The sequence below is a fragment of the Lepidochelys kempii genome, chromosome 24 (assembly GCF_965140285.1).
Source record: "Lepidochelys kempii isolate rLepKem1 chromosome 24, rLepKem1.hap1, whole genome shotgun sequence".
Lineage (NCBI taxonomy): Eukaryota > Metazoa > Chordata > Testudines > Cheloniidae > Lepidochelys > Lepidochelys kempii.
The window spans coordinates 10,574,148-10,599,081 of record NC_136403.1 but is presented as its reverse complement, the minus strand read 5'-3'; the positions used below and the strand labels follow the sequence as shown (position 1 = coordinate 10,599,081).

The following is a 24,934-nucleotide window of genomic DNA, read 5'->3' as shown; positions in this document are numbered from 1 at the left end:
GGTGAGGGGGTTTGACAGCAGTACTGAGTGGGGAAAAGTCTGAATGAGAGCCTGGGAACCAGGCGGCCGGAGAGCAAACTGGGACTGCTAACGTGCCTTAGCCAAGCCATGGAGATACCCCTGTGGGAGAGGAGTCTGGTTACCAGGACCCATTCAGCCCTTGGCCTCTCTGTCAGGCTGACACAAGGCACCCATTGAGCCCCCTAGTGGTGCAGGTTCCTGCTCAGTAATTGCAGGAAGCACAGACTCACTGACTCCTTCTGCACAGACCACCTAGCTCAGGGGTGGGCAAACTTTTTAGCCTGAGGGCCACATCTAGTGTGACCAGATGTCCTGATTTTATAGGGACAGTCCTGATATTTGGGGCTTTTTTTTATATGGGCTCCTATTACCCCCCACCCCGTCCCGATTTTTCACACTTGATATCTGGTCACCCTAGCCACATAAGCCACTTGATACCTGCCCACCTCTGACCTAGCTGCAGTTAGCGGGCAAGGCCTCGGAGCGTATGTCGGCACTGTGATTAGACACTCGTGGCTGGCCTGTGCGGCTGACTCAAGCTCACAAGGCTTGGGCTAAGAGCTTGTTAACTGCAGTGTAGATGTTTGGGCTTGGGCTGCAGCCTCAGCTTTGGGTCTCTCTCACCTCGCAGGGTGCTAGAGCCAGGGCTCCAGTCCGAGCCTGAACATCTACACTGCAAGTAAATAGCCCCATAGCCTGAGTCAGCTGGCTCAGACTGGCTGGGGGTTTTAATTGCAGCATTGACATACCCTTAGTTACCCCTGCCTGGAGCTTGGTGGACTTGGCTGGAAGGCACCAGAGCCCATTAACTGTCTCCCTTGAAAACCTGCTGAAAGGGGCGTAAAAGGCCGTCTCAGGAGACTGTCCTTGAAGCAGAGCGGAAAGGGGGGTAGATGGCATGATGCTGCCTCTAGCTAGGCGCAGTCACTCCTGGCCCTGCTGTGTGAAGGTGTTGGTGCATTGTGGGATAGGGAAAGCCTGTGCCCAGCTTTCTCTCTTCACTAGCAGCACGACCTGTTGCCCTCCTGAGGAAACCCTACCATTCCCGCCCAGGTGTGCAGTATCCTACTCTGTTGGGTGGAGTCCGATGGGGCCTGTCTCACTGCAGGCCTTTCCTCCCTTTCCCTTGTGACACGAGCCAGTTTGAGCTGCTCTGGGCTGGGCTCTGTTGCCCAGCTACTTTTCAGAGGATTTCCCAGAGATTCTCATGGCCAGAAGTCTTGGATGAAACAGCCATGGGAGCCTGTGCCTGGATCATCCTGTCTTGTGTTCTAGGGCCTCAGCCAATGGGAATCTCCACCTGGACAGCCACCGTGGAGGGGTGTGAGCTTGGTGCTGGTGGGGAAGAGACGCTTGCAGCTTGTGAGAGGTACGTCCAGTTGTGCTGGCTCGGAGCCCCGGTCCTTGCAGCCCAGCATCTGTGCCTCAGCCATGGCCAGCACCTGATGCTGCAGAGGAAGGTTTCCGCTTCCCATAATGTAGCTATCCAGCTTCGAATTACAGAGAATCCACCAGGCTACACAGGGAGTCGGCGCTGAAATCCAGGAGCCTGGTCTCCCATTCCCTTGTTGAACCCACTGGACCACACTGCCCTCCTGGAGCTGGCATTGGCACCCTGGAGTCCTGCCTCCCAGTAGCTGAGCTCCGTTTGACTGACACTGGCTTTGACCCGCCGTGCTGACTCGTCTTTCTCCCTTTCTCCCCAGGGTTCTCCTCTCCATTGTCTCTACGATGCCCCAGGCCTCTGAACACCGGGTCAGCCGGGCTAGAGAGCAGGTCATCACATCGCAGCCCAAGGCCACCGCCAAGCTCCTGAACGGACACCGGGCTGTGAGCCAGGAGCGCCATGCCTCAGTCTCCCCTGCACTGGCCAATGGGCTCTCCATGGCTCCCAAGCTTCGCCCGCTGCCTCCCCGGCCCAGCCCACTGGACGATCGGGGGAAGAAGCAGGAGCTCGAAAGGGGCCGTGCTTCGAAGCGCAGCGACCAGCTGCGGGGCTCAGTGCCCCGGCGAGGGCCAATGAAGGCAGACCATGCGGTCAAGGTGCCCAAGTCCCCACAGCCTGGCACCATGTCAGGCAGCGCCTCCTTCTCCATGCCATCAGGAGTGTTGCTGGTGGAACGAGATTCTGAGCGCAGGAGGAACAATCTCGCCCGCTCCAAGTCTATCAGCATTGGGGACCTGAGCCAGGCAGGGGGGCGAGGGGAGGAGTTGAGCATGGTGCTCAGCCGCTTGGTGCTCCGGGACCGCAGCCCGCCGTGCAGCCAAAAGCTGGGCCTGGGGCCCTTGGCTCTCCAGCGGAGCTCCTCGCTCAGGAGGGTCAGTGTGTCTCCTGGGCTGGATGGGAGGCCTGCAGGCGCGCTGCTCTCCGTCCGCACTGAGAGCTGCACCAGGACTCACACCCCCGATCCTCAGGTCTCCGAGTACCTGCACCCTCAGGATGTCCCAGCGGCTGGGAGCCCACCCCAGGGGAAGGTACCGTCTCCAGCTCCGAGCAGGCCCGACAAGAAGGTGTCTGTTGTAATTGCTGTTTGAAATCTACTGAGTGTGGCGGGTAGCACTCCGCGTTGCCGTCCTCCACGTGCTCTGCTCCCAGGCCTGCTGGGGCGGATGAGCCTCATTACTGCTGATTGCTAGAGAGTGGCAGTGCCTGGCCTGATGTCTGGGGGCTGCAATCTGGGGCTTCCTCAAGGGGGAGGGGGGCTTTCTCCCATCTTGTCCAAGCCCTTACTATCCACGGAGGAGTCTAGGCCGAAGGCTCCCCCTGAGCCCTGGTGCTCTGTGGTTTTGCCCCAAGCTGCCCCCAGCCTCCTCGTTCCATGAGAACCCAGCACCTGTGGGTGGGATCCAGGGAAAATGAGCTTGTGGTCACTATGATTCCGGCTTCAACCTGCTGAGCAGGCAAGTCGAAAGCCAGCACCACCATGGACTCCCCCAGATCTGCCCATCCAGCTGAGCACTCTGCCTCCTACATAACGAGAGACAGTGTTGCTGCTGTCAGAACGATGCTGCCACGAGGCAGAATAGCTGGGTGCACTGGGGTGGCGGGAGGGTGACGTGCCTCAGAAAGGTTGGCAGCTGGGACTAGGAGGTGGAGTGATTTTTTCAAGTCCCTTGTCTGGCCATGCTTCTCCCAGGAGCATCCTTCCACCATACCATGTTTTCAGCATCCTACCTGCCCTCATGCACATGCAAGCCTGTGGGGACTGGACTGCATCAGAATTTAGTCACCGGGCCTTCAGGAAGTCTGGTGAGGGGGGGTCTCTGGCTCTGCTGAGCAGGAGCACAACATGCCAGCAAGCAAGCAGTCCCAGCATGGGTGATATCCCTGAGGGTCCTGACTTGACATGCAGCAGCAACTTTGGCTGCTTCAGGAACTGCATCCAGCACTCCATCCGCTGGGGAGCCTTCTGGGTGGGAGGGGCAGAGAACCAGCTTATGGTTTCAGTGAAGCCATCTAGCTAGTGGTATTGCATGTGAAGTTAACAGATGCCCCGAGAATTGTTGGATTGCTCATTCAGGAGACTCAAGGATGTGTGCAGGGGATGGGGTGGGGGTGGTGGTGAGTGATGTGCAAAACCACAGAGGTGATAGATGGCGAAGGCCCCTCAATCTCTCTGGCTACAACAGGTCTGATGTCCAAGGCTCTGATCAAACTGTCCTAAACTGTCCAAATGCTCACTCAAATCTTGATCTGCAGGCTTTGGGATTCCCCAGTGGCCTGACCCAGACCTTCCCCTCAGTCCCTGCCTGCAGCTCCTCTTTCCTAGCAAGAGACCCTCCCAGCTATGTCCACCGGGCACCACAAGTGTAATCTGTTCCTTTTAGGAAATCTCTTATGTAATCTGTCTGAGCACAGGCATGGGGCTGACCACCAGGCATGGCCTGCCACCCCATACAGGGCTAGCTGGCTGTGCGGAACTTTGGCATGTTCTCACCTAGCAATCCAGTGGATTATGGCAGCCCTGAGACAGATTGGCCCAGAGTAGCTGGTTTCTTCCCCACCCCCATCCCCAGCTGTGCCTGCTGCATGGTCAGTGAGTGTTTGGTTGTATTTTCCTTCTCTGTTCCATGGTTCTTCAAACACCCATTGTCCCCAAAGTAGCTCTCCTTGCTAATTAATCCCACAGAGATGAGCCTCAAGCAGGGCCCGGAATAGCCAGGGGAAATCGGATCAGCTAATGAGCTGATGGTTTATAGAGGCAGAGGGAGGGCCCTGTGGTCCCTTCAGTTGGTGCTGTAGGGCAAGCTCAGCACTCCAGCTGCCCGCTCCTCCGTGCGGCAGGAGCCATGCCAGGCCTGCAGGGAGCTACCCTCGTGGAGCTGCCTCGAAAGCTGCACCGCACGTTGGCCACCAAACGAGAGCTGCAGGGCAAGGGGGCGGATATCTCGGAGTCGGTGGTACACACGGCGGTGATGGGGCTGCTGCTGATGACCAGTGAGGTAATGCACCATGCTCTTCCTTCTGCTGGCTGTAGGCAGTGGGACACTTCCAGCCTCTGGGGGCCATGAGCTGGCTGTGTGCGCATGTGTGTGTAGGGGGAATGGGTTGGCTGTGTGTGGCCATCCTCCTGGCACAGACTCTTCCTGCTCATGCTAGAATTAGCTACTTCAGGGTCCCTCTCCCAGGTGTTCATCCTGTCTCTCTCTCGTCTTCTCAGACACACCACACCCTCCTCCTGGGCTCTGGGCACATCGGACTCCGCAATCTTGGCAACACGGTAAGCACCTGGTGTTTGGTGCTGGGGAGCCCTGGGCAGCGGGAGGCCCCCCCCGCCCCCCCCCCACATACTGGCAGGGCAGGCTGTCCTCTGTAGAGGGCTTTCTGAAAAGCCCATAGCCTGTGTTTTGGTGGTGTCAAAAATAGCAGTTGGTGCTTGGGAAAGTGTCTGACATGCAGAGGAGCTGGAATTGGGAGGACTCGAGGTAGCGCATCCTCCCCGCATTGCACCTCCCGGTCCGGCCTGATTCTCCCTGTGCAGACCTCATGGCAGTGTTCACACCAGGGCAAGATGACCGCAGCACTGTGGTGTTTCACACCTGCTTTGCACTCGTGTCAGTGATGCAAAGCGCAGAGAATGGAGACCTGGGCTGCCTAGATTCTACGTGACTGCAGCCATGATTCCCTGATGTGCCATGTGAGAGTGCCCCTTCCCGTGGGGGTGCCCTGCCACGGAGATCTGAGATCACTGAATGCTGTAGTTTCTCACATGAGTCTAATGTCATCATGGTATATGTAACCTCCCGCAGTCATCTCCCTTTCTCGTTGTTCCCGGGTCTGTCCCTTCCCTGAAGAGCGCCCTTGGAATACTGCTCACCAGGGACTGTTCTCCCACTGTCACCATCTCTGAGCCAGCGCCTGCCTGCCTGCTTTAATCCTTGTGGGATTGGGAGTGCAGCAGCTTTCCCCAGAAGTACAGATGGGCTCCCAGAGCCCTTGGGCTGGGACAGGCGGATGGGGGCGGTGGTCAGGGGCTGCGCCTGTTACCGCCAGCAGTGTGGTGGGCTGGAGCCTGCACATGCCAATACAACCACCCCGTTGAGTCCAATCAAAGGGCCATGCCTGTGTTGCATGGAGGAGCCAGCAGTTGTGCGGTGAGTGGAGCTGACTCACCTGTAGCCACCTTTCCCACCCAGCTGTGGTTCCCCTTGCACCCCCTGGGCTAGTTGCCTCTGGGCTGTTCCCTGCAGCCCCAGCGCTGGAGGGCACTAAACTATCCCAGGCTGCACTGGGCCCTCTGCCCAAACCCTGCTGTGTCTAGCACAGTGTCACTGCTGCGTGTCAGAGGCCTTGTGCTGCTGATGGAGATTGTCCTATAGCCCAGGTTGCAGGGGTTTGGCTGAGCTGAGTTCTGCCTGTGTTGTCTGAGAGGCTCCAAGAAGCCCTCGTGCAGCATTGAGCGGCAGCAGCTTGAGTCTAGCTTGGGAGGTGGTTGAGCAGCTGCACATGGCCAGTGACTCCGTCTTCCTGGTGGGTAGGTTGATCTCGAGGGACCCTCCTCCCCATCACCGATCTGCTTCACTGTGGGTGGCCTCCTCCTTTGGGAGCCCATCAGTGTCCCTGCTACATCTGCTGCCAACCCGGTCTCTGCACAGTGGCAAGAGATGTGTGGCTGTTGGGATGGCCTGGTTAGGAGGGGGATGCTTGGAGCAGAGCTTGGCAGGGTGAGCTGACTGAGCGGGGTAACGGGTGGTAACGGTGCCCACGAGCCTGCACTCTGGGCTTGCCGCTCTCCATGGCTCCTGTCCAGTAGGAACTACAGCCCCTCCTGTGCGGGCCAATCCCAGCTGCATGCAGAGGGCTGGGGGAGGTAGCACCTGGGGCATGGGGCCCACCGTGACTGCCTGCCTGTGCCCTGCAGTGCTTCATGAACGCTGTGCTCCAGTGCCTGAGCAGCACCAAGCCTCTGCGCGACTACTGCCTGCGCAAGGAGTTCCTCCAGGAGCAGCCCAGCACCTCGCGGGCCCAGCAGGAGCTCACGGAAGGTAGGTGAGCCAGCCGGCTGCCTTCCTGCTGCTCCCCAGCCCTGCACTCACACAGCTGGCTCGCTGCCCAGGAACTGCCTGGGTCCGGCTGCCATGGGAGCTAATCCCCGCCCCAGCGACCAGGGTTATGTAAGCACCCTGCCCAAGTGAGGCCAGTTGGAAAGTCTGTTACATAAAGAGCAGGGCCGAATACCCTGCCATGACAGTGCTGACACTGTGCCTGGCGTGGGAGCGGGCAGGGCACAGGTGTATGGAGGATGGGCCCATCTCCAGGCTCTGGAGCGCTGAGCATGTCCGTCTCACCTTGGGCACCGCAGGGCAAGGACAAGGCCGGAGGGCCAGCGCTAAGGTTGCGGGAGAGATCTTGGTGGCAGAGTCAGGAATAGGATCCAGGCATCCTGACTCCTCCTCGGCTCTGCCCACTGTCCTACGCTCCCTTTGACCCCATCTAGCTGTTCCTTCACTCCTCCCTGTCCCCCAGTCTGTGCCATGCGCAGCGGTTTGGGGGCAGCAATACCCTGTGGGTCTGGGGGTATTTCCTGCCTCTCCTGCCCGGGCTGCTCCAGCATGGTCCAGTTGGAGATTGGCCCCTCCCCAGAGGCAGGGAATCCCGCTCCCCCGCCCCATGGCTGTCGTGCCAGCTGGGGTGAAGGAGCTGGCTGTGGGGTGGTACAGGTGGGGTAACATGGGATGGTGGCTTGTCTCCCCTCAGCATTTGCAGATGTCATCAGTTCACTGTGGCACCCAGACTCCACTGAAGCTGTGGACCCTGGGCGGTTCAAAGCTGTCTTTCAGAAGTACGTCCCGTCCTTCACAGGCTACAGGTGAGAGGGCTCCCTGTGGGCCCTGGACCTCTTCTCTCACAGCCATGGGCAGGGGCTGTCCCAGTGCACCATGGGATGCAGTCACCTCTGGGCAGAGTTTAGCGCCAGCATAGTGTGCATCTTAGAGGAACCGGTCCAGCCAGGGCGATCTCAGGTTTGTGCAGAGCACAGTGGGGCTTTCCCAGAGCCCTGGCAGGGTGATGTGCTGAGTAAGGGGGGCCGACAGCAGAAGGGCTGGGTCAGAGCTGCTAGGAAAGCCCCACTGCTGATGAACCTTGAGCATGGAGAGCTGTGGGGCCAGGGGAGGGGACCCTGAATGTGGACAGTTCTGGGTGGGAGAACTGAAGCCAGGGGAGGGACTCATTGTGTAGAGGGGCCTGGGGAGCAGGACTGGGGGAGGGGACCCAGTGTGTGGAGAGTGTGCGGGCTGGGGAAGGGAACGCAGTGTGTGCAGGGTGTTGGGGGGCAGGGCTGGGGACCCAGTGTGTAGAGGGGGCTGGGGATGCAGTGTGTGGAGGGTGCTGGGGGGCAGGGCTGGGGAAGGGGACCCGGTGTGTGGAGGGGGCTGGAGGCTAGGGCTGGGGCTGGGGATGCAGTGTGTGGAGGGGGCTGGGGCTGAGGACGCAGTGTGTGAAGAGGGCTGGGGAAGGGGACTCAGTGTGTGGAGGGTGTTGGGAGGCGGGGCTGTGGGAGGAGGCCCAGCGTGTGGAGGGTGCTGTGGGGCAGGGCTGGGGCTGGGAGAGGGGAAAGTGGAGGGCGCTGGGGGGTAGGGCTGGGGAAGGGGATGCAGTGTGTGGAGGGTGTTGGGGGACTGGGGGAGGGGACCCGGTGTATGGAGCGTGCTGGAGGCTAGGGCTGGGGAAGGGGACGCAATGTGCGCAGGGGGCTGGGGAAGGGGACGCAGTGTGTGGAAGCTCTTGAAGGGCGGGGTTGGGCTGAGCCCTGACTGGCCATTCTTGTCTCTAGCCAGCAGGACGCCCAGGAGTTCCTGAAGTTTTTCATGGACCGGCTGCATGTGGAGATCAACAGGAAGGGGCGCAAAACTCCCAGCATCCTCTCTGATACCAAATGGCCCTTGGTGCTAGAGGACTCGGACCCCCTGAGGTGAGCAGGCTGAGCTGGTTGGGGGCTGCGACTCCCAGGGACGCAGCAAAATGTGGCTCATGTTGTGAGCTGGTCCTTGTAGCCCTGCACTGAGGGTCTGAAAGCAGTAGGACTGCCCCGGCAAGAACTCCATCGCTGTGCGGCCGGAGCTGGTGGGGCTCAAGGGGGCGGGAACCAGGCTGGTGTCCTGGCTGGGTCTAGTTAGTCTGACCTTGGCTTGGGCCCCGGGGACAGAAGCAGTGACAGCCCCAGGGCCAGCAGGCAGCTCTCGTGGATTTGGGGTGTCGGGTTCCCAGGCTCCCCTCCCAGCAGCTGCATTGTTGCCCAGGGTGGAGGGAGCCTGCGGCGAGAGCAAGGAGGCAGGTGGGGAGGAGATTGACAACAGCACATAGTCTACTTTCAGCCTTGGGGCTGCTGGCTCGGGGCATGGGGGGGAGGAGTTTGGGGAGTCTCAGCCCCCCCAAGCACAACCCGGCCCCTGGCTGCCTCAGCAAAGGGGCTACAGAGAGCCCAGGCCTGTGTGTGGAGGGAGCTGCCCTTGGGGTTCCTCCCTCAGCAGCCCCCCACTATTGTCTCCCTCTTGGGTTTTTCCTAGTGATGACGAACGAGCCAACCAGATGTGGAAGCGCTATCTGGAGAGAGAGGACAGCAAGATAGTGGGTGAGCACAACCTCCCTGTCGGGCCCCTGGCCTGGGGGCTCTGATGGGCGTATGGCCATCCTCCCCCATAGGCAGCATGTGACTCTTACCTTTGGGGAGGCTGGGGGTGAGTGTCAGAAGTTTCCTAGAAGTGGGGGAGGGGTACTGCTGCCTGGACTGTGGCCCTGCCTCCCACTCCGCCCCAAAGCCCCGCCTGCACTCCACCCTCTCTCTGCCCCGAGGCCCCACTCCCACTCTGCCACCCCCACTTGGCCTCTTCCCCCACAGGTCCCCTGCTCCCCTACTGCTTGCTCCTCTCCTCCCCCTCTGCCTGCCCTTTGCACCTGTCTACTCCCTCCCCTGGAGAGGCGCAAGTGGCAGACTGGGGGGAAGGGGAACTTGGGGAAAGAGGTGAAGCGAGGGCAAGGCCTTGCGGGGGCGGGGAAGAGGCACAGTGCCGGGGAGACCTGGGCAGGGGGAGGGGCAGAGCAGGGACGGGAAGAGGCACAGTGTGGGCAAGGCCACAGGGGAAGAGGCCAAGTGAGGCCTCAGGGTGGAGTGCGGGTGGCCCCCCACTTCTCGGGAACTTCCTCTTTTATACCCACTGCCCATGCCCTCCCACCACGCAATCCCTCTGGCCCTACAGCTGGGGGCTCTGATGGAAGTGTAGCTCCACTCCCACCCCTCTGTCCCCTCTGCCTAGTCCCTCTGGGCCTGCTGGGGGCTCTGATGGAGGTATGGCTCCATGCCCGGCCCCATTCTCTCTGGGCCCATGGCTGTGGGGCTCTGATGGAGGTATGGCTCCATGCCCCCCTCTGGGCCCGCTGCTGGGGGCTGAGTCAGCGGAGACCCCTGGCTGGGACAGGCAGACTCTGCCAGGACTTTGTCTCCCTCCAGCCGGATGGGATGTGCAAGATGGGCTGGATGAATGCACTATAAGGTGGGTAGAAAGCTGGCTAAATTGTCGGGCTCAACGGGTAGTGATCAATGGCTCCATGTCTAGTTGGCAGCCGGTATCAAGTGGAGTGCCCCAAGGGTCGGTCCTGGGGCCGGTTTTATTCAATATCTTCATAAATGATCTGGAGGATGGTGTGGATTGCACTCTCAGCAAATTTGCGGATGATACTAAACTGGGAGGAGTGGTAGATACGCTGGAGGGGAGGGATAGGATACAGAAGGACCTAGACCAATTGGAAGATTGGGCCAAAAGGAATCTGATGAGGTTCAATAAGGATAAGTGCAGGGTCCTGCACTTAGGACGGAAGAACCCAATGCACAGCTACAGACTAGGGACCGAATGGCTAGGCAGCAGTTCTGCAGAAAAGGACCTAGGGGTGACAGTGGACGAGAAGCTGGATATGAGTCAGCAGTGTGCCCTTGTTGCCAAGAAGGCCAATGGCATTTTGGGATGTATAAGTAGGGGCATAGCGAGCAGATCGAGGGACGTGATCGTTCCCCTCTATTCGACATTGGTGAGGCCTCATCTGGAGTACTGTGTCCAGTTTTGGGCCCCACACTACAAGAAGGATGTGGATAAATTGGAGAGAGTCCAGCGAAGGGCAACAAAAATGATTAGGGGACTGGAACACATGAGTTATGAGGAGAGGCTGAGGGAGCTGGGATTGTTTAGCCTGCAGAAGAGAAGAATGAGGGGGGATTTGATAGCTGCTTTCAACTACCTGAAAGGGGGTTCCAAAGAGGATGGCTCTAGACTGTTCTCAATGGTAGCAGATGACAGAACGAGGAGTAATGGTCTCAAGTTGCAGTGGGGGAGGTTTAGATTGGATATTAGGAAAAACTTTTTCACTAAGAGGGTGGTGAAACACTGGAATGCGTTACCTAGGGAGGTGGTAGAATCTCCTTCCTTAGAGGTTTTTAAGGTCAGGCTTGACAAAGCCCTGGTTGGGATGATTTAACTGGGAATTGGTCCTGCTTTGAGCAGGGGGTTGGACTAGATGACCTTCTGGGGTCCCTTCCAACCCTGATATTCTATGATTCTATGGGGTTTGAGCTCCGCATGTGCCGGGGCTCTAAGTGCACAGCATCCTGCCCCTCCCTGGAGCAGGGTGATGGGCAGGGGAAGGCTGGATCTAACCAAGCCAGTAGAATTGCCCCAGATGGGCGTGAACGCTGGAGTGTTGCCCCTTTCCCAGGTGGCATGGGCAGGAGCCGAGCCCCTTGTGGGAGGAGAGAGCCACACACTTCCCCTTTCCCATCTCTAGCCCAGTCTGGCACGGAGTGGCATGTGATAATCCCCGTCAGTCACCGGTGACAGAGGCACTGGACAGTTCTCCGGTCACTGACACCCAGTGGCTCGGCTGGCATCGGCGTGGTTTGGGCCCCTGGGTATGGCGGTGCTGGGGTGGCCCTCTGGGCACTGGCGCTCATAGCTGCCTTGGAGCGAGGGGAGGAGCCACTTGTCCCCTTGGCTCCTGTCAGGGGTGTGCTCAATCCCACGCCAAGCTGGGCTGGCAGGGGGCACTCAGCAGGGGACGTGGGGTGGGGGAGACACGTGCTCACCCCATCCCGTCTCCCTCCCAGATCTCTTCGTTGGCCAGCTGAAAAGCTGCCTCAAGTGTCAGGCCTGTGGCTACCGCTCCACCACCTTCGAAGTCTTCTGTGACCTCTCCCTCCCCATCCCAAAGGTAGGGGCTGTGAGGGCTGGGTCAGTCCATCCTGGCTGGGGTGCACGGGGAGAGACCCTCCGCCTTCTCTGTTCTAGTTCATTCTCTCTTTGGCAGCTGGATGCATGGGTGGCTGGTGAACCAGCCGTTGGGGAGACTAGCTCCCAGCCCCTTCCCTTCTGCCCGAGGCGCCACCCCTCACCCTCCCCTTTCCCCTCTCCCCCCGCAGGAGCCCAGAGCACCCCCACCGTGGCCTCTCCAGCCCCAGGCTGCCTGAGTGCCCCCAGACCCAGAGCTCTGGGTGGGCCCCAGCCCCCTGGGCGGAGCAGTCCCAGCCCCCTGAGCGTCAGGCAGCTTGGCCCCAGCCCCAGCACGCCAGGCAGGCCCCAGCCCTGGAGTGCCAAATAGCGTGTTCCCAGCCCCAGTGTCAGCCGCCCCAAGTCCTGGCAGCACGCTGGCATGCCCCAGCCCCAGTCAGCGTGGGCTACCGAAGAGTGGGAAGGAACTGCAGGAAGGGGTCTGGGGGCAGTGTGGGCGGGGCCACGCCAGGCTGATTGGGGAGGTACAGCCTCCTCCAGCCTATGATACTGGCCCCCTGCCTGGTCTGTGTCCCTCCCCTCCACGCAAGGGCTGAGCCTGACTCCACACGCCCCGCCCTGTCAGGGCTAGCTCCCTCCCCTGCTCTGACCCCCTGCACCCCTCCCCTGCTTTCTCTTGCAGAAGGGCTTTGCCGGGGGGAAGGTCTCTCTACTCGACTGCTTCAGCCTTTTCACCAAGGAGGAGGAGCTGGATTCCGAGAACGCTCCAGTAAGGGAAGGGCCAGAGGCCCCACCGCATGCAGTGCATAGGGATGGGCCCTTGCCCTGCTGTGCTGGCGGGGCCTTGACCGCTCCATCCCACAGGGCTGTGAGGGACATCCCATATCGGGTGGGGCACTAGGAGCTGGACCAGGTCAGGCTGCAGAGGGCTCCAGCATCACTACCACCTCTGCAGGGCAGTAACTGGGCAGCACCAGGTGGGGTGCTTGGAGGCTGAGATCCAGGCAGAGGGGGGCATGACAGGGAAGCGGGGGGAGCAGGAAGGGATGGTAGGAGGCTGCTTGGAGCCTTGACATCAAAGCAACAGGAGACTGCAGCTCATGCAGGGTAGTGGGAGGGCAGCTGGCAATGGCGTAACTGAGGCAGGAGGCTCTGGGCCCGGCTGTGCCAGCCACAGCGGGGCTGGAGCAGTCAGCATAGCTTGGCCTCCTCCCCTGCGCACTCTGAGCTAGGCTGTCCTGTGCCTTGGAGCAGGTCTGTGACAAGTGTCGGCAGAGGACAAGAAGCACCAAGAAACTAACCATTCAGCGCTTCCCCCGCATCCTGGTCCTGCGTATCCTGTCTGTTGTGGTGTGGGAGTGCTCTGGGGGGAAGGGGGCAAAGCCTTTTGCCTTTGGGTGGCCCATTCAGCCCTGGCTTGACCCTGCTCAGCATCTGGGGACATTGGGATTAGCTTGGGTTTTCCTGTTGGGGTGCGACTCATTCAGTACTGGCCATTGCTGGCCCCATGGCCCAGAGGCCTGGCCTGGTCCAGCACGTGCTGTTCCGCAGACTGCGTCTGGCTGAGCTTCCTGACAGTGTCCCAGCACTAGAGGGGTGGGGGCTCGTAGTACAGGACACAGCAAACAAGGAAAGTTTGGCAGCCTTGGTAGAGCCTGTGTGGCAGACGTCTGCTCGGTGCCTGGCTGGGATCCATGGCCCAGGTAGAGCTGCGGGTGTGTCCCTGGCACTGGCAGCATGTAGTGTAGAGAGGGATGTGCCGGATCCTGAGGGGCTGGGCTAGCACAAGTTCCTGCAGGCTACAAGCCATCTTCCCCATCAGGACAGAGGCCACCCCTACCTCTTGGTCCCCTTGCCTGTTACCTCCCTTAACCGGCCACTTCCCTGGCCAGACCTGAACAGGTTCTCCACCACCCGGTACTCCATCAAGAAATGCTCTGTCTTCGTGGACTTCCCTCTGCAGCGACTTAACCTGAAGGAGTTTGCCAGTGAGAAGACTGGTAGGTGTCCTGACACCAGCCCACCCAGCATGTCCAGCACTCTCCCTCCAAGCCATGCCTTGCAGGGCCCTGGCTGGGGTGGGGAGCACACGGGCTCCTGACCTTGTTCTTGGGGAGGGAGACTCTCACATTGTTCAACCAGCTGCTGCAGGCGTTGGCCCCAAACCGCCTTGGCTGGCAGGCCCCTGGGATGGCTCCCATGGAGCGCAGAGCAGGGCTGAAAGGGCTAACAGCCTGCAGCGAATAGCCCACACCCTGGGCTGGTGCTATTGCCATGTGCAGTGGAGAGGGCCCTGGGGAGGGGCCCTGGTGAGGGAGGAGGGAGGGGCTGAAGGGAGCGGGCGGGGCCCGGAGGAGGGAGGGGCTGAAGGGAGCGGGCGGGGCCCGGAGGAGGGAGGGGCTGAAGGGAGCGGGCGGGGCCCGGAGGAGGGAGGGGCTGAAGGGAGCGGGCGGGGCTCTGGTGGGGGGGAGGGCGGGACTGAAGGGAGCGGGCGGGGCCCGGAGGAGGGAGGGGCTGAACGCAATGGGGAGCGGGCGGGGCCCGGAGGAGGGGGGGAGAGGGGCTGACGGGAGCGCAGGAGTGGGCATGGCCCTGGTGGGGGGGAGAGAGGTGCTGAAGGGAGTGCAGGTGTGGGCGTGGCCCTGGTGAGGGGGAGGGGCTGAAGGGAATAGGGTGTGGGTGGTTCAATGGAAGTGTTTGCCAAGGGGCTCTGGGGGATGGACTCAGCTGCCCAGGCCAAATCCAGCCAGTTCAATGCCATTTCCTAGGAGCTGGGTGGGTTCTGGAGGACCCAGCTCCCTGCGCTCTGAGCATCCTCCTTAGGGCTCTGCAAACACCCAGGGAGGGACTCCCTGCACTGCTGCTGGCAGCTCACTCTGGTTGGACCTGGACCAAGGCTCCTGCCACTCGCTGGGAGTGGTGCTGAGCAGACAGGCAGTGCTCCCCACAGCACCCCCTAGAGGAGTAGAGCATCTTCCTTCCCTTTCTGGGGGTGGGGAAACTGAGGCACGGGGGGACTGCGGCTTACCCAAAGCTGCAGAAGAAGTCTGTTGGAGCCAAGGTTAAAACCCAGATATGCTGGCTCCCTGGCCTGTGCTCAGTCCACGCTCTTCCCAGAACCACCATCCTGAGCTGAGAATCTGGGACTGCAAATGGGTGCAGCCGGGCATGGGGCAGAGGCGCAGTATGTCAGCCAGGCTCCGAGGGGGCAGGCTTGGCTTGGCTGCCCCAAGGGCATGGCATTTTGACCTCTGCTAGCTGGGCCTAGCTTTGCAGAAGGCTGAGGCAGATTGCCAGGGAAGGGGATGTCTCACCTTCCACCTAGAGCGAGGCTGGAACGCAGCCAGGAACCGCTCTACACACACAGGGAGTGGGTCAGGGTGGCCTCCCTCCATGGCAAGGGCTCTGGGGGCAAGCAAGGGGGTTCGCTGTAACCTGCACAGATAGAGTTTGGGGGGAAAGTGCTGGTTGATCACTGCACAGAGAGGGATCTGGGGTTTGGGAGGATGCTGGAGCTACATGTCAAGGGCTCTGGGGGACAAGCAAGGGGGTTTACTGCCTGGAAAGGGCTCTTGGGGAGTAAGAGTGCCAGGGGGGTGGCTGTGTGGAGAAGGCTGTGGAGGGTAGGGATGTAAATACTGTTTTAAAAGTTTTTGTTTAAATGATTAACCGATTGAGTGGCTGGGGCTGCTCCAGATGGGCAGCGCGGGGCCCCTGGTGCTGCCTGGTGCTGGGATTTGCATGGAGAAGGCTCTGGGGGAGTGGTGAGGGTGCTGGGGACCTGGGGGAGTGGTGAGGGCTCTGGGGAAGCTGGGGGAATGTCCGGGGGTTGCGTGACCAGACCTGAGCCGTTGTGTGTTGCAGGGAGCCCGGTGTATAACCTCTACGCCCTGTGCAATCACTCGGGCAGCGTGCACTATGGTCACTACACCGCCTTCTGCAGGGACCAGTCCGGCTGGCGGGTCTACAACGATTCCCGGTATGTGGGGGGCAGGGCGCTCCTGCAGCCATGGCACTGGGGTCCTCCAGGCTGGGTGCAGGGTGAGACCTTGAACCCCTAGAGGAGGCCAGTGGGCCAATAGGTGCGGGTCCATGTCTGAATGTGAATCTGTGACGTGCTGCAAGGGCTCCCCAGGGGGGAGGATCCAGCCCTGGCACAGTGGGGTCCTGTGCCCATTGTGCACTCCTAGGCCCTGCACCGATGACAGGCGTTCCTGGAAGGGACTGGCGCCCTTGGCCCTGGCACCCTGTGACTCTATCCCAGCTGGAGGCAATGGGGCAGGCAGGTTCAGTGCTGCCCTCTCAGGAAGCCTGGCAGCCTGCGGTGACGGCAGCAAGGAGAGGCCCCCCGAGGCCTAATGAACGCACCCTGTTTGTGTGCAGGCTCTCCAGCCTGAGACCCCAGAATGCACCTGGAATCCTGGGGAAATGTGAGGGAAGGGCCCAGTGCCCTGGGCTGGGCCCAGTGTAGGCTGCAGGTGGTCTGGACTGTGCCTCTCTCAGCCCTGCCCTTCCCCCTTGGCCTGCCCCAGGGCTTTCCCTTGCCTGCTGGCTGGCTCCAGTAAGCCAGTGCACCATGGAGAGAGAGAGAGAGCAGAGCAGCTTCGCTCTGAACTGCTCTGAAAGCTGAGAAGCCCCTGCCCTGGGGCCAGCCAGACCCGTGCCCTGGGCAGTGATGGCGCAGAATGCTTCTGTGTGGCAGGAGTGCTGCCAGGGTAGCGGCTGGGATTGGAGCTTTTGCTGGCACTTTGGCGTAGCCTGCAATGCGTGGCCCTGGCCCCAGAGGGAAGCCAGGTGTGGAGGCTGGGTGGGCGCTGGCGGGCCAGGCGGGTGCGGAGCTAATGCCATCTCCTCCCTGCAGCGTGTCCCCGCTCAGCGAGAACCAGGTGCCATCTAGTGAGGGCTACGTGCTCTTCTATGAGCTGGACGACCATCATGGGAAGAAACAATGAAGTCTTGGACCCTGGCACCTGTGCCACAACCCTCTTACCTCAGAGACTGAGCCCAGCTCTCGGGGATCCTCAGCCGCTCACAGGCCTGGAGGCAGTGTGGGGGATGAGCAGCCCACCTGCTCACCGGTGCCTGGGGGAGGATGGGACGTGCCGACCCACTGGACAGGGGCAAGGGGCCTGCCTTGCCCATCGCTGGGTGCATGGGGGAGGGGCCTGGCATGGCCCCCACCCCTGCTATTCTGACACAGCGTGGGGCCTTTGTTCACACAGTGAGGCTGTAAATAAACCCCGGAGCCACACTCCAGGCAGGAACTTTTTCTGAATAAATTTACTAAGAAAAGTGCCCAGGCTCTCTGTTGGGGGAGAAGGGTCCTGCTGGGCGCTTAGGCTCAGCTCTTCTCCCCCCCGCCCTCCTCTAGCCTCACCCTGTGTCTGCCTGGTGCCAGGACCAACTGCTGCAGGCCGAGGTGGAGGAACCCACAACTGCTGTCATTACGCCAGAGGCTTAGTGCCGAAGGGACAGGAGAGCCGGAGCACGTGCAGCCTGTACATTACGCTGGGAAGGAAGCCTGGTCTCAGCACACACGGCCAGCCCTGGTCGAGCTTGGCCTGGCCAGCAGACGGGGCCCGGAACACAATGCCCTTGGCATGAGAAACACCGAGAGCCTGGTACAGCTGGGATATCTGCCTCTGGCAGGGATCCTGCTGCAGCGAGGGCCACCTACCAGGACAGCTCCCCGGGACAGGTGTGTGGGGAGCAAGGGCCATTTTCTGTCCCTTTCCAATGCTAAGATGGCTGAAACCAGCAGCCCTAGGGGACTGATGGTTCCAGACTTGCCCAGGGCCAGACTATCATGCAGCCTCCCAGGCAGCTGTCCTGCCTGTGAAAGGACCATCACTGAGAGCCTGCTGTGGAGGCCATCGCCTTGAAATGGCTCTGAACCCCTTGCTCTGGCTCCAGGGAACTTCCCAGCTTGCCCTGGGGTTGAGCACACGGCTTAGAGCCAGGGGGAGGGAGTGGGCGCAGGCCTATTTAAGAGGGGGAATTGCTCTGGGCCAGGGGACTGACCACTGCCACGTGTAAGAGGGGCTCACAGGAGCGCAAGGGCAGGACAGACTCTGCCCAGGCTGCACACCAACTGGGTGGAGCTCAGATGTAGGGGGTGTCTCTGAGTGTGTCCTAGATTTATTTTTCTTCCAAGGGTGCGTCACTCGAGGACTTTCAGTGTAAAGTCACGGTGGCTGGGGATAGTTCTCTGAAAACAACTGCTCAATGAGCAACAGCGGTCAGAAAAGCCAACAGAAAGGGAGGAACCACTAGGAAAGCGATAGATAATGACAGAAAATATCAGGATGCTACTACATTAAATGCCTGGTCTGCCCATGCCTGGAATACTGTGTGCAGATCTGGTCCCTCCATCTCCGAACAGCTGTATTAGGATTGGAAAGACGGGGACTGGTCAGCTTGGAAAAGAGACAGTGAAGGGGGGATACGAGAGGTCTATACAACTGTGACTGGTGTGGAGAAAGTGACTAGGGACTGACTTACCCCTTCACATAACACAGGAACCAGAGGGGGAACCAGGGGGTCACCCAGTGAAATGAATAGGCAGCAGGTTTAAAACAAACAGTACGGGGTACTTCACGCAACCCGCAGCCTGTGGAACTCATTGCCGGGGGATGGAGTGAACCCAACAGTATATCTGGGTTCAAAAAAGAATGAGATGAGCTCGTGGAGGTGAGGTCCATCAATGGCTATTAGCCAGGATGGGCAGGGACGCAACCCCATGCTCCGGGTGTCACTAGCCTCTGCCTGCCAGAAGCTGGGAGTAAAGCCAGGGGATGGTAATTGCCCTGTTCCATTCGTTTCCGTTAAAGCACGTAGCTCTGGCTGCTCTCAGAAGACAGGTTACGGGGCTAGGTGGCCCACTGGTCTGACGCAGGGTGGCTGCTCTTACGTGGTTCAGCAGTTCCCTCGCTCAGCCTGCGTTGTCCCATAAGGGGTTAAACTAGCAGCCTGGAGTGCTCACAGCTGGAGCAGAGGTCTGGGGGAGCATGTGAACGAGTCGGGGTTGGAGAGTGCGCAGGCGTTGCTTTCAGGGTGAGGGTGGCTGTGTTCGCGTCCTGAGGAAGGGTTCAGATAAGGAGTCTGGGGCTGGGAGTGTACCCTAAGCTCCCAGTGCTAGAAACACTGAGGGCTTTGCCCTGCCCCAGGTGCTTGAGGCCACCCAGCCACTGCGTTTGCCGCTGCCAGACTGGGGACCAGCCCAAGGAGGACTGGACCAGTCTGTAACAGAAGATAGCCAGCAACCTGCAGGCCAGCCGCTTGGGGCTCTGTACCCACCTGCAGTGTGGATGCATCTCTCCTTCTCCTGCTGGAGGCTGCCACCTTGGTTTTGAGCTGTTTATCCATTTTGGGGTAACACCTAGGAGCCCCAGCTGTGAACCAGTACTGCATGGTGCCAGGCACTGTACAGACACACAACAGTGCCCCTGCCCCAAAGAGCTTCCGATCTAAGTACAAGACGAGATGACAGAGGGAGAGCGAGATGGGGGCACAAGGAAACAGACACTGTTGGTCAGCGTGATGGGCAGCGATCTCAGCTTGCCACGGTCACATTTTGCAGGAGTCACTGCAAAGGGGAGTTGTAAGGAGGGATTTGAAGGCTAATGAGAGCTGTGCAGATGCCTAAGAGGAGCTACTCCAGAGTGGGAGGAGAAGCCAGGAGAGGGGAGGGACGAGGGGGTGACCTGCTCAAAGTGAGGGGCTAGGGGAATGAGCAGCAGCGGTCTGAAGGGATATGACTGGGGCATGACTGTGCTTGCCAAGGCCAGCAAGTAACTGAAATGTGAGCTGCTGAGAGCCTGGCCGAGGGGTTTAGCTGGGTGGAGGAGAGGAAAGGCTGTGTCTTAGACATGTTCTGCAGAAAGGATCTGAAACTTAACCAGAGCCTGGCTGTGAGGAACCAAAGCAAGGTCCAACTGATGGGCCTGATGCTGCCAGCGTCCCCTGGGTGTGAGTAAGGAGGTAGAAGGGAGGGCTGGAGGCAGATCAGGAGCTCTGCTCTAGCCAGGTGGAGCTTGAGCTGGTGGCCAGACACCCCCAAGGAGATGTCGGGGCCAGACTGAGGTGGTGGTTTGGATGGAAGGAGGCAGGGCTGGAGCCAAGCATGGGCCTGGGACGCGCCAGCAGAGAGAAGGTCCTTGAACTTGTTTGTGGGTGAGATTTGATGCCCCTCGCACATTCCCAGAACACTGGGAGCTCCGGCATGTCTTGGCATGGTGCAGGCCTGCCCACGCCAGCCTGAGGGCAGGTGCAAGCTCACGCTGCACAGGGGCAGAGTGGCTCCCTCGGCCAATACCAGGCAAAGCCACAGCACTGGCGGGGGGACAAGCCTCTCCAAGAGGTTTAATACCGGACGAGTGGCCCCTGCCGCAAACGCCCAACAAAGGGAGAGGGGAATGAACGTTTGACCACTGCCTCCTCCCTGTCTTCCTGAGAACCCCCACAGCCTAGGGTGACACACCAGCAGGGAGGGCCCCCTGTCCAGGACTATGCTGGGGGAAGCAGCCCTGAAGGAGCCACCCTTGGGGAACCTGTAAAGGCTTCACTGCAGGGCAGCGCTGCCCAGAACAGCCGGCCCCAGCGTGGCTGGACTGTCAGAGAGGTGGCAGGCCCAGGACTCTGCTCCCCCAGTGCAGGGTGTGCTGTGCGGCAGTGTCTGTCTCCACCTTCCCCCTGGCAGCTCCGCAAAGCTGGGCAGGGTTGTGGGCAGACGAGCAATGGGGCTTTCATGGGAATGACCCCCCCCCGCACCGCCTAGGGGCAGGACCCCACAAGGACCCATGGCTCCTTCCGTTACATCAGGAATGGAGTCAGTCTGTTCTCCCTGCCCTGGTGCTTCGGCTGCAGCCTGCAGGGCTGGCGGGTTCCTGGAGGCCCCCATGCAGCCAGGATCCTGGCTGCCCGCTGCTCCGCAGCCGCTGCCTGGGGAGGGCTCCTGTGGGCTGCGCTGTGTGTTGAAAAACCTGGTGCTGGTTGCCAGGAGTTAATTAGCCCTAGCTAGTGGGGAAGGGGAGGCTGTGATCTCGGGGGCCTGCATCCCTCGGGCTGCCCCAGTTGCTAAAGCACTGCAGCATGTTTATAGAAAGCCCGGCTTCCCCACGGCCCTCCGGGCTGCTTATTTCAGGCTCACGCAAGTTAAAAGGCAGCAGAGAGGCCTCGGGAGGGCATGGGGCACCATTCCTGCCCGCAGCACTTCACTGCCAGGCTATGAGGGGAGCCAGGCCCAGGGCAGGTGAACACAGTTCCACTATGTGTGCCAGCCCAGCGAGCCGCCTTCCCTGCCAGGAGAGGCAGGAATGGCCAGTAGCCTTTCGCCACGAGAGCTGTTTCTATGGGCTGCTGCTGTTCCTTCGCATGGGGCAATTTAAACAGGCCAACGCCCTGGATGGGGCCTCTGGGGGACCCCTCTCCAGCTCGATTGCCGGGGATCCAGCCCCTACATTAATATTACCCCAGAGTCTCAGGCATGACCCTGAAAAGCATTGTCAGCGTCATCCCCAGGGCTGCTCAGAGCGGTTCTCTGATGCAGCCTGCCAGGCGTGGAATGGGGCGTGTCATGGGCTCTGGTGCTGCCAGTAACTGGGACTCCTGGGTTCTCTTCATGGTTACAGCGGGGTCATGCTCCTCCCCACACCCCCAAGGGAGGGTGTGGTTTCCTTGGTGGGTGTAAAGGTCCTTGGCATTAGAGTGCTGGAGACATGCAGGGCTCTGTGGGGTTCCTCCCAGTGGGTCCATCTGGGCTGGCCCAGAGACTGAAATGGACAGGCCTGCTGCTCTCTGAGCAGGGTTCCTGTCAGGGTGACCAGACAGCAAATGTGAAAAATCGGGACAGGGGGTGGGGTGTAATAGGAGCCTAGAAAGAAAAAGACCCAAAAATCGGGACTGTCCCTATAAAATCAGGACATCTGGTCACCCTAGTTCCTGTCTGTGGTGGCTGGCAGGAGCAGCTGCCAGAGGGGATGGTGCAAGTCACATGTACCCGGGTCGTGTGAGCCCACAACAGGGCTGTGGCTGTTGGCACCTGATAGCAACCAGCTGAGGGCCTTTCCCAGTACCCAGCTGGCCTTCAAATGGGCCCCAAAGCCTTGTCCACGTGGGACTGCAGGGAAGGACTCTGAGAGCAGCGGCGCCTCAAAGCTCTCCTACAGGGACCCGTGCAAGGGGCAGGTGGGTCCTGGACCCCAAGCCCTTACCTTTAAGGCCAGGCCGCACTCGCAGGCGATGCCCGGACGGCCCTGAGCCCAGGTCGGCATGTCGGGCTGGAGGGGCGGTACTGGGGCAGTGGGAGGATACGGGGCGGGAGGGTATAGGGGGTATTGGGAGGGGCGGTACTGGGGGCAGTGGGGGAGTGATACAGGGCTGAGAGGGGATATGGGGGGCTGGAGGGGCGGGTACTGGGGCAGTGGGGGGTGATACAGGGATGAGGGGTATTGGGAGGGGCGGTACTGGGAGCAGTGGGGGAGTGATATGGGGCTGAGAGGGGATATGTGGGGCTGGAGGGGCGATACTGGGAGCAGTGGGGGAGTGATACGGGGCTGAGAGGGGATATGTGGGGCTGGAGGGGCGATACTGGGGGCAGTGGGGGAGTGATACGGGGCTGAGAGGGGATATGGGGGGCTGGAGGGGTGGTACTGGGGCAGTGGGGGGTGATACAGGGATGAGGGGTATTGGGAGGGGCGGGTACTGGGAGCAGTGGGGGAGTGATACGGGGCTGAGAGGGGATATGTGGGGCTGGAGGGGCGATACTGGGGGCAGTGGGGGAGTGATACGGGGCTGAGAGGGGATATGGGGGGCTGGAGGGGCGATACTGGGGGCAGTGGGGGAGTGATACGGGGCTGAGAGGGGATATGGGGGGCTGAAGGGGCGGTACTGGGGCAGTGGGGGGGATACGGGGCGGGGGAGTGTTGGGGGGTATTCGGAGGGGCGGTACTGGGGGCAGTGGGGGAGTGATACAGGGCTGAGAGGGGATATGGGGGGCTTGAGGGGCGGTACTGGGACAGTGGGGGGGATACGGGGCGGGAGGGTATGGGGGGTATTGGGAGGGGCGGTACTGGGGGCAGTGGGGGAGTGATACAGGGCTGAGAGGGGATATGGGGGGCTTGAGGGGGCGGTACTGGGACAGTGGGGGGGATACGGGGTGGGAGGGAATGGGGGGTATTGGGAGGGGCGGTACTGGGAGCAGTGGGGGAGTGATACGGGGCTGAGAGGGCATATGGGGGGCTGGGGGGTGATACTGGGGGCAGTGGGGGAGTGATACGGGGCTGAGAGGGGATATGGGGGGCTGGAGGGGCGGTACTGGGGCAGTGGGGGGGATACGGGGCGGGGGAGTGTTGGGGGGTATTGGGAGGGGCGGTACTGGGGGCAGTGGGGGAGTGATACAGGGCTGAGAGGGGATATGGGGGGCTGGAGGGGCGGTACTGGGACAGTGGGGGGGATACGGGGCTGAGAGGGGATATGGGTGCTGGAGGGGCGATACTGGGGGCAGTGGGGGAGTGATACGGGGCTGAGAGGGGATATGGGGGGCTGGAGGGGCGGGTACTGGGACAGTGGGGGGGATACGGGGCGGGAGGGTATGGGGGGTATTGGGAGGGGCGGTACTGGGAGCAGTGGGGGAGTGATACAGGGCTGAGGGGATATGGGGGGCTGGAGGGGCGGTACTGGGACAGTGGGGGGGATACGGGGCGCGGGGGTATGGGGGGGTATTGGGAGGGGCGGTACTGGGGGCAGTGGGGGAGTGATACGGGGCTGAGAGGGGATATGGGGGGCTGGAGGGACGGTACTGGGGCAGTGGGCGTGATACAGGGATGGGGGTATTGGGAGGGGCGGTCCTGGGGGCAGTGGGGGAGTGATATGGAGCTGACAGGGGATATGGGGGGCTGGAGGGGCGGTACTGGGAGCAGTGGGGGAGTGATACGGGGCTGAGAGGGGATATGGGGGGCTGGAGGGGTGGTACTGGGGCAGTGGGGGGTGATACAGGGATGGGGGTATTGGGAGGGGTGGTACTGGGGGCAGTGGGGGGGTGATATGGAGCTGACAGGGGATATGGGGGGCTGGAGGGGCGGGTACTGGGGCAGTGGGGGGGTGATATGGAGCTGACAGGGGATATGGGGGGCTGGAGGGGCGGGTACTGGGGCAGTGGGGGGTGATACAGGGATGGGGGGTATTGGGAGGGGCAGTACTGGGGGCAGTGGGGGGTGATACAGGGATGGGGGTATTGGGAGGGGCAGTACTGGGGCAGTGGGGGGGTGATATGGAGCTGACAGGGGATATGGGGGGCTGGAGGGGCGGTACTGGGGGCAGTGGGGGGTGATACAGGGATGGGGGTATTGGGAGGGGCGGTACTGGGGCAGTGGGGGGTGATATGGAGCTGACAGGGGATATGGGGGGCTGGAGGGGCGGTACTGGGGCAGTGGGGGGGTGATATGGAGCTGACAGGGGATATGGGGGGCTGGAGGGGCGGTACTGGGGCAGTGGGGGGTGATACAGGGATGGGGGTATTGGGAGGGGCAGTACTGGGGGCAGTGGGGGGTGATACAGGGATGGGGGTATTGGGAGGGGCAGTACTGGGGGCAGTGGGGGGTGATACAGGGATGGGGGGTATTGGGAGGGGCAGTACTGGGGGCAGTGGGGGGTGATACAGGGGTGGGGGTATTGGGAGGGGCGGTACTGGGGCAGTGGGGGGGTGATATGGAGCTGACAGGGGATATGGGGGGCTGGAGGGGCGGTACTGGGGCAGTGGGGGGGTGATATGGAGCTGACAGGGGATATGGGGGGCTGGAGGGGCGGTACTGGGGCAGTGGGGGGTGATACAGGGATGGGGGGTATTGGGAGGGGCAGTACTGGGGGCAGTGGGGGGTGATACAGGGATGGGGGTATTGGGAGGGGCGGTACTGGGGCAGTGGGGGGTGATATGGAGCTGACAGGGGATATGGGGGGCTGGAGGGGCGGGTACTGGGGCAGTGGGGGGTGATACAGGGATGGGGGTATTGGGAGGGGCAGTACTGGGGGCAGTGGGGGGTGATACAGGGATGGGGGTATTGGGAGGGGCAGTACTGGGGGCAGTGGGGGGTGATACAGGGATGGGGGGTATTGGGAGGGGCAGTACTGGGGGCAGTGGGGGGTGATACAGGGATGGGGGTATTGGGAGGGGCAGTACTGGGGGCAGTGGGGGGTGATACAG

General features: G+C 61.1%; 1 protein-coding gene across 6 annotated transcripts in view; it reads left to right on the top strand.

Moving 5' to 3' along the window:
* The window catches only part of USP21 (ubiquitin specific peptidase 21), a 31,770-nt gene extending 14,742 nt beyond the window's left edge, over positions 1 to 17,028 (top strand). For 2 of the 6 annotated variants that reach the window (XM_078850526.1, XM_073323390.2), the window contains exons 2-13: positions 1,728 to 2,532; positions 4,683 to 4,742; positions 6,384 to 6,507; positions 7,220 to 7,331; positions 8,298 to 8,435; positions 9,031 to 9,095; positions 11,616 to 11,719; positions 12,419 to 12,505; positions 12,988 to 13,069; positions 13,629 to 13,736; positions 15,601 to 15,715; positions 16,598 to 17,028. In XM_078850526.1, coding sequence (XP_078706652.1) covers positions 1,728 to 2,532; positions 4,683 to 4,742; positions 6,384 to 6,507; positions 7,220 to 7,331; positions 8,298 to 8,435; positions 9,031 to 9,095; positions 11,616 to 11,719; positions 12,419 to 12,505; positions 12,988 to 13,069; positions 13,629 to 13,736; positions 15,601 to 15,715; positions 16,598 to 16,688 — 1,891 coding nt within the window. In that variant the 3' untranslated portion in view covers positions 16,689 to 17,028. Of the gene's footprint in view, positions 1 to 674; positions 1,391 to 1,727; positions 2,533 to 4,682; positions 4,743 to 6,383; positions 6,508 to 7,219; positions 7,332 to 8,297; positions 8,436 to 9,030; positions 9,096 to 11,615; positions 11,720 to 12,418; positions 12,506 to 12,987; positions 13,070 to 13,628; positions 13,737 to 15,600; positions 15,716 to 16,597 lie in introns of those variants that run through there. The other 4 variants (XM_073323388.2, XM_073323384.2, XM_073323385.2 and 1 more) reach the window with 4 other exon arrangements.
* Positions 17,029 to 24,934: the final 7,906 nt, after the last annotated feature.